The sequence below is a fragment of the Bombus fervidus genome, chromosome 18, assembly GCF_041682495.2.
Source record: "Bombus fervidus isolate BK054 chromosome 18, iyBomFerv1, whole genome shotgun sequence".
Lineage (NCBI taxonomy): Eukaryota > Metazoa > Arthropoda > Insecta > Hymenoptera > Apidae > Bombus > Bombus fervidus.
Window position 1 is genome coordinate 3111500 of NC_091534.1, and position 10777 is coordinate 3122276.

A 10777-nucleotide genomic window follows, 5' to 3' on the forward strand; every position below is an offset into this window, starting at 1 on the left:
ACTATGTATCAGTTACGACCCCTCGGGTCTCCAATTAAGACTCTGTAGATCTATTGCCGGAACTGTTTTTATTTAATAATTTCTCAATTTTTCTTAATGATCTTATCTGAATTATCTTAATCTTTTTGATCTTCTCGAGAAACAATTCTGATCGGTTTCTATATGTAAATTGTATTACAATTTAAATAGTAGGACAGTCCATAAATTTGGCTGTCGAGGCCTTTCTTTTTAATATTTTTAAGGTTTAAGCCAATACTCCCTATCTTTTTGCGTACTCCCGCACAAAATATTTTATTTATCCAGTAACACATCTTCAATTCTGGCTATGAAATTGTTATTTAACACATCATTTGTTATCGACTAATGTAGATTAAAATCGATTATTCACTTAACTCGAAACCCGCACTCGCGAAAATATATGAGAATAGCAGCAATGTATGTACGCTTAAATGTTACTCCAGTTAAATGTTACCTATCTATGAAATGTTACCAGGAGTATAATTGAACGAAAACACGAAGCGATTTGGTTGACGTCGAAGAAGTTTAAATTTGCCCTCGTAATAAGGAGAAGACGATCGCTAAAAAGGCGAGCCACGCCTTCTTGCGCGAAGAACTTATGTACCGGGCGTTCCAACTTTACATTTTTTTACACGAGATGTTACGGAAGGTCATTAGGAACGAAATGTATGTCTTTGAAACTCGTGAGAAGTTGGATGTCAATGCAAAGATATACGCAGGTACGAAAAGCAGGATTTTCGCATATGGAAAGAAATATAATGTTCTTACAGAAAAATGTTCAGATTGACAAATGTAAATTTTGGGAAAATCTGCAAAATAAGACGTATGAGGTTAGAAACCCTTCATATGATTATTTGCAAAAGAATAAAAATCGTTAAAATATGCTTTCTCTCATTCGTATGTTATTCGACATTCGTAACGATAGAAGGAGTGCGCTAATGAATTCAAGCAAACGCATTTCGAAATTTCGTGAAACTCTTTGTTTAGAAATTGTGTAAGTTATTGATTGATTGTGAATATAAATACACATATCCTTTCTAAGCAATGTCATAAATGAATTTATTTAGGAATAACACGAATGAAAAGACAAAATGAAACGGATAATGAGCCCCTTCTTCGTAAAATTCTATTTATATTGTTTTTGCTTAAAGGAGAAAAAGGTAACGTTCAAATAGTCAGTACAGAAAACATAATATTATCCAGAGCAAAATTATTATACCGCATATTTTGGTGATCTGATGTATCCAGAACAGCCTGAAATAATCGAAAATATATGTATTTATATTAGTTCCTATTTTTTTATGCGAAGATACTTTTATACGCACCTTGATAACCGTTGTTGGGCTATTGAGATAAAATCTTCTTTCAGAATAAATTTCTTAATTCCCATCAGGTAAATTGCAACATACTTCTCCCAATTCATATCCCGTAAATCTAGTTTGACTATATCGCTGTCGTTTAACATTTTTACTTTCCTCGCTAAGTCGGAACAGTAATCCCTATGGAAAGTCCATTCGCGCGTGGTGAAAGGTACTAACGATGCGAACAGCTTATTGCCATTTCTGAGAAGTTTTATCATTCTGAAATATAATTTTTAATTATTATTATAGATGAAAACAGAGATTATCTCACAAAGAATATTCTCGTTGTTCGAAGAACGATAGAATATTCACATTGGTTTACTACCTCGGAGTCTTAAAAATATATCTATGACGAACGCAAGAAAAAGACGCGGAATTACACTCCGAACGTTCCAAATATATCTATTAGCTATGACTGGACAATCCGGGTACCATAGCGTATTGTTCAGTGGGGTTTCTATGCTACATTTTACCATAGCATCTATCATCTGACCAAACCTTGTCAATTGGAACATTTACATTATTACAATTAATGGAATTACACTTAAAAGCAAAGTTTATTATCATCTAAGTATCTCGGGAAATATTATGTAATTTAAATAAATAATACGTTATATCACTATTTTTCTATTTTTTTATATTATTTATAAATTGAAGTATTGGTAACACAAGTGGACTTTTGTATTCTACATTTGTTTGCGCTTTCATTGTCCACGTTATTTAAATAAACTGAAACTTTTGGAATGATCTAACAATCGAATCACAATAAATGAAAAATATTACTTAAAGGGGCATGCGTTACTCGTGCAGTTGTAAACTTTAACTTCGTGCTCAGGATGTAGCGTGACATGCCATGCAGTACATATCATCGTATCGACTACGAAATCGACGGGCACTAAATCCACTCTTGCATCTCTCCTACCTCGTATCGCTGTTGCACATCCTTTGCTGATTAGCAGAAAAACACCTGGTGATTAAATTGGTTTAGAAATTATTTGTGATTTTTGATTACCAGAAATGTAGCGCTAAATAGATTGGTAAGAATTCTCGTAATTGTGAGCAACAACAAACTTGAACTATAATAATGATGATCTAGTGGAGAGCCTCTCATTTATCCTCTCATAAACAAATCGTTTAACTCCACTTTTAGGAAATGTAAGGAGTATTGAACAATTATTAATGAAAAATTGAAAAATTATTGGAAAAGATCTATGAAAATACCTGTTAATGCAGAAATATTCTGTATCCAACCAGGACATGGTTCTTCCAAAGAGGCACCAATTATGCTTGGCCGCACTATCGCAACTGGCAGATCTTTGCACTTGTTTGCTACAATCTGCTCTGCTAAATTCTTACTGAATGTGTATGTATTTGGATAAGTTTTTAAAATCCTCTTTTCCAGCAGGTTGATCGACATTTTGTCGAACTTATCACACATATCGATTACCTCCGAAGGACTCAAGCTCGTGCTGCAAAGTCAATAATAAGTGAACATATTCTTCACGGTATAATTACAAATATAATATTCGTAAACCATGCAACAACGTTTGCGTATAACTTATTCTTACGTATAAACTTTTTCCCCAATCTCGTGTAGATTCGCATTACTATAAGCTGTGCTAACGTAGACGAAGCTAACTGGATGCTTCAGCTCGTTCCAAAGTTCTATGACACGAGCAGTACCTTTTGTATTCACATTAACAGCCACAGATAAGGGCTCGTTGAATCTCACAGTGGCCGCGAGGTGAAACACTATGTTTACTTTCTCTAACAACAGATTTCTAACTTCTCGCGAAAGTCCTAAATTTGGCATACTCACATCACCTTTAACGGGATAGACTCTGCTGAAAAGTGAGGGGTTCTTTGCTTTAATGCCATCATAAATCTGAAAACGAAAATTCCAGAAATGGAAGTTAATCAATTTGGCTCCTGACAGGCCTAAACATTGAAAGAAACAAGAATATATTTACGAACGGGATCATCCATGATCTTCTTAAATCGTTGTTCTATCGTTTCGTTCGTTTTTGGACGAATTAGAATAAAAATGGCAGTGATGCGTGGACACACGCGGATCAGTTTTTCCAGGAGACCTTTTCCAACGAAACCGCTTGCTCCAGTCACAAGAATCCCACAACCGGCGTAGAATTCCTCGAGAGTATTCGTCTTATTCAACCCTTTATTCGCACTTTCATTGCTTTTTTCATCGATTGTATTCATGTTTCAGGATTTTCACACTTGCAGTCCCTATATTTGCCACTAAATTATCAAATAGTAGGTTGGAAAGTCTCTTTGGAATTCTTGGGAAAATCTCCAATACTTTACTTTCCATAATTTAACCCGATTATAATTGTCGGAGATTTGTGATAATGAGCTTGGGCTCGAAGTGACAACTAGTCGCTAAACGTAGCCGCGGTCAGGGGATGAACTTTTTTACCTAATAGAGGTATAGAGTAATCGTATAGCTCTCCTTAAAAAGAAATAGTTGTAGCGGCACTGGACAGTAAACATTCCAATGGTTTTTGCCCCGTGGCTCGTCACACACAGACCCTATTCTTCGGGCAAGATGATTATCAGATGTCGATGCATCTCCACAGTACATGTTCAGCTAGTCTGAGGACCCCCTACAAATCTTAGGGTTTAGTTATCTAAGGTCCTTCAAACGGAGAAACAGTCTTTATCCTAACAGTCCCTAAATCTATCACCTACTGTTGTTTCTTCCAGTCGCGGGGAGACGCGATCGCGAGGAAGCTCGTCAACGGGAGTCGTAAATTCCCGTTACGATTATAACAATCGACACCACGAACAGGTCGATCCCCTTATTTCTAGTGGGATATTAAGAGTGGTTGATGTGGTATAACACTACAATTGACAAGTTATAATAATTATATTTTCAACAACTCAATACAATACGTCGTTTCGTAAGATATACGTGTTATAGACGATTGTTTGATGGGTGAAGGGATAGCGTGACGATTACTGTTTTCAAGTTAGAGAATCTAACCCCAACCTAACCCCAACCTAACCCCAATAAAATACCTGACCTGTTGGATTTTGCAGTAACAAAAGGGCTAAATGTAAGCAAATTAAAAATAGCAACCAGCCTCGAGCTTAACTCCGACCACACACTAATTATAATAGAATATACAAGCAAACCACTACTTTATAACAAGTCAGAGTCGCTTTGCAATAAAACCACCAACTGGCAAACTTTCAAAGAGCTGATCGAAAACAAAATCAACTGCAATATCCCGTTGAAAACACCTGAACACATTGAGCAGGCAGTAGCAACTTTGACAGAAATAATACAGGAAGCAGCGTGGCAACCACCACCTATGAAACACATAGCAGGCAATCAAAAATTATTCCGCAGGACATCCTAGACAAAATCAGGAAAAAAAGAAAAGCGAAAACAAAATGGCAAAAACAGAGAACACGAGAAAACAAGAAAAACCTAAATAAACTTTCAAAGGAACTAAAGAATAAAATAAGGGAACATCATAATAACGAATTCTCAAAATTCATCGAATCACTATCCGCGCATGAGAATACCAACTACTCCCTATGGAAAGTCACTAACAAAATTAAGAAAACAATACAAACAATCCCAGCAATCAGAAAAATGGACAACACATGGGCCAGAACCAACGAAGAGCAGGCAGAAGAATTCTCAAAGCACCTACAAAATATATTTTCGCCGTATGAAATTAATAACAGCATCCCTGGATGGCAAACAAATGAAGAAGTGGAAAATGCCAGCAACACAACTGATAAACGCTGCACCATACTCAGCACAACAGCGCAAGAAGTTACAAACTTAATTGAGGCAACAAAGACAAGTAAAGCACCAGGATTTGACTTGATCAATGGGAAAATCTTAAAAAACCTTCCCCCAAAGGCAATAAGACTAACAACGATAATATTTAACGCAATTCTAAGAATACAGTACTTTCCTACACTATGGAAAATAGCACAGATAGTAATGTTACCCAAACCACACAAAAACCCACATCTAACTGCATCCTACAGGCCGATATCATTACTACCTGCGTTTTCGAAATTATTAGAGAAAATAATATATAACCGCTTAAAACCAACAATAGAAAAAGAAAATCTAATACCGAACCATCAATTTGGATTCAGGAATAAACACTCCACAATAGAACAAATGCATAGACTCGTCAATGAAATCTTACAGTCGCTTGAAACAAAACAATACCGCACAACACTCTTTATGGATATCGAAAAAGCATTCGACAAAGTTAACCATGAAAAACTTCTTCAAACAATCAAAAAGCAATTTCCAGAACAAATCTACAAACTACCCAAATCTTAGTTAAACAACAGAACCTTTGTAGTAAAAATAAATGATGCATACTCTGAAATTAAGGACATCAAGGCAGGAGTACCGCAAGGAAGTGTCTTAGGACCAATATTATACACACTATACACGGCAGATATACCAACAACTGTCAACAGTAAAACACTGACGTTTGCGGACGATACGGCCATACTAGTGAGGCATGCAAATCTAGAAACGGCCGCCGCACTACTACAAGAACACACTACAAAAATAGAAAAATTGCTGCAAAACAAACAAATAAAAGTGAACACCAGCAAGTGCAACCACATAACATTTACACTTAGAAAAGGAAAAACACCAGATATTCAACTGAACGGCGCCCACATAGCACAAACAAAGCAAGTCAAATATCTAGGAATAAATTTAGACACACGCCTTACATGGAAGCACCATATAAAATCAGTAATAAACAGAATAAGTGCAAAAAGGAAGCAGATGTACTGGTTAATCAATAGAAAATCTAAATTAAGCACAATGAATAAACTAAATATATACAAAACAATAATCAAACCAATCTGGACATACGGAGTCCCATTATGGGGGACGGCAGCAATGAGTCACATAAGCAAAATAGAAATAGAGCAAGGAAAAATTTTAAGGACAATAGTTAACGCTCCATGGTACGTCAGAAATGAAGACCTACGAAAAGATCTAAAAATTCCAACAGTCAAAGAGGAAATCGCTAGATACGCAAAAAAGTACAAAGAAAGACTTGCAGCACACCCAAACCAGCTGGCTGCTGAAACAAATAAAACCAAAATAGAAAGAAGACTGAAGAGGAAGCATCCCGCAGACCACGAAATAGAGATGCAATAGGAAACCTAGAAGATGGAACCCCGCTGGGGGTAACCATCCACATGCTTTATTTATTTATTTTTATTTATTTTTTTATTTTTCTTTTTTTTTTTTTTATTTTTATTTTTTATTTTTTTTATTCTTTTATTCTCTAAGCTATAACATTTTACCAAATGTCCTTCTGGACAAATTGTAAAAACTTAACAAACAATAAAAAAAAAAAAAAAAAAATCCTAACGGTCCCTAAATCTATCACCTACTGTTGTTTCTTCCAGTCGCGGGGAGACGCGATCGCGAGGAATTATCTCTTAACTTTTGTTTGGTAGAGGATGAAAGAAATCCTTATCATTATACGGAAAAATATTTATTTTCAGTGAACAGATTTAATATACAAGTTATTAGTAGTGAATGTTACTATTCTTTTCTATATAATACTTTTGCTGTTTAGCATTACATAAAGACATGTCGTAGCATTTTCATGTAGAGGTGATCTCTAAATACACGCTTAAAAATGATGTATGAATATTTGCAAATGTTATTATACTACAAACATTGAGGAGTAAAGAAATCATCCTGTATGAATTGTGTATAAATCAAAAACCGTATGCATATAAATACAAACATACTTATTAAGCAATGTCATAAATGAATTTACTTAGAAATGAGACGAGTGGAAAGATAAAATGAAACGGATAATGAGCTCCTTTATTATAAAATTATATTTATATTTTCTATTGGTTCAAAGAGAAAAATGTAACGGTCAAATAGCCAATAAATATAATATTATGCATAATAAAATTATTCTAGAGGATATTTTGGTGACCTGATGTATCCAGTACAACCTGGAATAACCGAAAATATATGTATTTATATTAGTCCCTACTTTTTTATACGAAGATACTTCTATACGCACCTCGATAATCGTTGTCGGGCTGTTGACTTAAACTCTTGTCTTAAAATAAATTTCCTAATTCCCATTAGGTAATTTGCGATATACTTCTCCCAATCCATATCCCCTAAGTTTAGTTTGACCATATCGCTATCGTTCAACATTTTTACCATCCTCGTCAAGTTGAAACAGTTGTCCATTTGGAAAATCCATTCGCGCGTGCCGAAAAATTCTACCGATGTGAACAGCTTCTTGCCACTTTTGAAAAGTTTCATCATTCTGAAATATCATTTTTGACTATTATTATAGATGAAGGCAGAGATTATCCCCGAAAGATTGTTCTCGTTGTTCGAGGATTGAATACTCACATTGGTTTACTACCTCGGAGTCTTAAAAATGTATCTATGACGAACGCAAGCAAAACATGCGGAAATACACTCCGAAGATTGTAAATATATCTATTAGCTATCATTTGACAATCCGGGTACCATAGCATATCCTTCAGTGGCTTTTCTATGCTACATTTCACCACGGCATCTTTCATCTGACCCCATCTTATCAATTGTAACAATTACATTTGTACAATTAATCAAATTACGCTTAAAGTAAACTTTATTGCTATCCGAGTATCTCAGGAAATATTATGCAATTAAATAAATATTACATTATATCACTATTTTCTTAAATTAACGAATTGAGATTAAAAGTGGACTTTTGTATTCTACGTTTATTTGCGAATTGTCCACATTACTTAAATAAACTGAATTTTTTGAAATACTGTAACAATCGAATTGCATAAGTTGAAAAACATTCGTTATAAATTTTACCTAAAAGGATTAGCGTTACTCGTGCAGTTGTAAACTTTAACTTCGTGCTCAGGATGTAGCGTGACATGCCATGCAGTACATATCATCGTATCGACTACGAAATCGACGGGCACTAAATCCACTCTTGCATCTTTCTTACCCGGTATCACTGTTGCACATCCTTTGCTGATTAGCAGAAAGACACCTGGTGATTAAATTGGTTTAGAAATTATTTGTGATTTTTGATTACCAGAAATGTAGCGCTAAATAGATTGGTAAGAATTCTCGTAATTGTGAGCAACAACAAACTTGAACTATAATAATGATGATCTAGTGGAGAGCCTCTCATTTATCCTCTCATAAACAAATCGTTTAACTCCACTTTTAGGAAATGTAAGGAGTATTGAACAATTATTAATGAAAAATTGAAAAATTATTGGAAAAGATCTATGAAAATACCTGTTAATGCAGAAATATTCTGTATCCAACCAGGACATGGTTCTTCCAAAGAGGCACCAATTATGCTTGGCCGCACTATCGCAACTGGCAGATCTTTGCACTTGTTTGCTACAATCTGCTCTGCTAAATTCTTACTGAATGTGTATGTATTTGGATAAGTTTTTAAAATCCTCTTTTCCAGCAGGTTGATCGACATTTTGTCGAACTTATCACACATATCGATTACCTCCGAAGGACTCAAGCTCGTGCTGCAAAGTCAATAATAAGTGAACATATTCTTCACGGTATAATTACAAATATAATATTCGTAAACCATGCAACAACGTTTGCGTATAACTTATTCTTACGTATAAACTTTTTCCCCAATCTCGTGTAGATTCGCATTACTATAAGCTGTGCTAACGTAGACGAAGCTAACTGGATGCTTCAGCTCGTTCCAAAGTTCTATGACACGAGCAGTACCTTTTGTATTCACATTAACAGCCACAGATAAGGGCTCGTTGAATCTCACAGTGGCCGCGAGGTGAAACACTATGTTTACTTTCTCTAACAACAGATTTCTAACTTCTCGCGAAAGTCCTAAATTTGGCATACTCACATCACCTTTAACGGGATAGACTCTGCTGAAAAGTGAGGGGTTCTTTGCTTTAATGCCATCATAAATCTGAAAACGAAAATTCCAGAAATGGAAGTTAATCAATTTGGCTCCTGACAGGCCTAAACATTGAAAGAAACAAGAATATATTTACGAACGGGATCATCCATGATCTTCTTAAATCGTTGTTCTATCGTTTCGTTCGTTTTTGGACGAATTAGAATAAAAATGGCAGTGATGCGTGGACACACGCGGATCAGTTTTTCCAGGAGACCTTTTCCAACGAAACCGCTTGCTCCAGTCACAAGAATCCCACAACCGGCGTAGAATTCCTCGAGAGTATTCGTCTTATTCAACCCTTTATTCGCACTTTCATTGCTTTTTTCATCGATTGTATTCATGTTTCAGGATTTTCACACTTGCAGTCCCTATATTTGCCACTAAATTATCAAATAGTAGGTTGGAAAGTCTCTTTGGAATTCTTGGGAAAATCTCCAATACTTTACTTTCCATAATTTAACCCGATTATAATTGTCGGAGATTTGTGATAATGAGCTTGGGCTCGAAGTGACAACTAGTCGCTAAACGTAGCCGCGGTCAGGGGATGAACTTTTTTACCTAATAGAGGTATAGAGTAATCGTATAGCTCTCCTTAAAAAGAAATAGTTGTAGCGGCACTGGACAGTAAACATTCCAATGGTTTTTGCCCCGTGGCTCGTCACACACAGACCCTATTCTTCGGGCAAGATGATTATCAGATGTCGATGCATCTCCACAGTACATGTTCAGCTAGTCTGAGGACCCCCTACAAATCTTAGGGTTTAGTTATCTAAGGTCCTTCAAACGGAGAAACAGTCTTTATCCTAACAGTCCCTAAATCTATCACCTACTGTTGTTTCTTCCAGTCGCGGGGAGACGCGATCGCGAGGAAGCTCGTCAACGGGAGTCGTAAATTCCCGTTACGATTATAACAATCGACACCACGAACAGGTCGATCCCCTTATTTCTAGTGGGATATTAAGAGTGGTTGATGTGGTATAACACTACAATTGACAAGTTATAATAATTATATTTTCAACAACTCAATACAATACGTCGTTTCGTAAGATATACGTGTTATAGACGATTGTTTGATGGGTGAAGGGATAGCGTGACGATGACTGTTTTCAAGTTAGAGAATCAGTGTTGAGAAGCGGACTGATCTATAGACGAGATCGAGTCTGTGTAGATATGTTGATGTTACTCGAATGTACGAGAAGCAGCTGATTGATCCGTCGATGACTTGGTAGTTGTCGACTTGGTTCCGGAGTATTGACTAAACTAAAGTCGTAGAAGCAGAGAGTTGACTGAATTAATGTCGTAGAAACAGTGAAGTCCGTTCTCGTCTTATTACGCAGGAAAGCTCAGTGTGGGTGTGCCTTTTGAACTAAGAACGCGGATTCGTTGTTTACACTTTTCGTTAGGAGAGTGAGGGTAACGATCCGCGATGCCCAT

At 36.1% G+C, this 10777-nt stretch overlaps 1 protein-coding gene across 2 annotated transcripts; it reads right to left on the minus strand.

Annotated features, from left to right (window-relative positions):
- Positions 1-1121: 1121 nt before the first annotated feature.
- Positions 1122-9709, minus strand: LOC139996366 (putative fatty acyl-CoA reductase CG5065). Of its 2 annotated transcripts, none has more exons than XM_072020706.1 (7): positions 9442-9709; positions 9036-9352; positions 8689-8936; positions 8251-8434; positions 7792-7977; positions 7448-7702; positions 1122-1272 (listed from the first exon to the last, which is right to left on the minus strand). In XM_072020706.1, exons 1-7 carry the CDS (start codon positions 9682-9684, stop codon positions 1194-1196), a joined length of 1512 nt encoding a protein of 503 aa, XP_071876807.1. In that variant the 5' UTR covers positions 9685-9709; the 3' UTR covers positions 1122-1193. The 2 variants fall into 2 exon arrangements, with proteins under 2 accessions (XP_071876807.1, XP_071876806.1); XM_072020705.1 differs by lacking the exons at positions 7448-7702; positions 7792-7977; positions 8251-8434; ... (1 more) ...; positions 9036-9352; positions 9442-9709 and adding exons at positions 1344-1598; positions 1692-1877; positions 2163-2346; ... (1 more) ...; positions 2948-3264; positions 3354-3611.
- Between the last annotated feature and the right edge of the window lie 1068 nt (positions 9710-10777).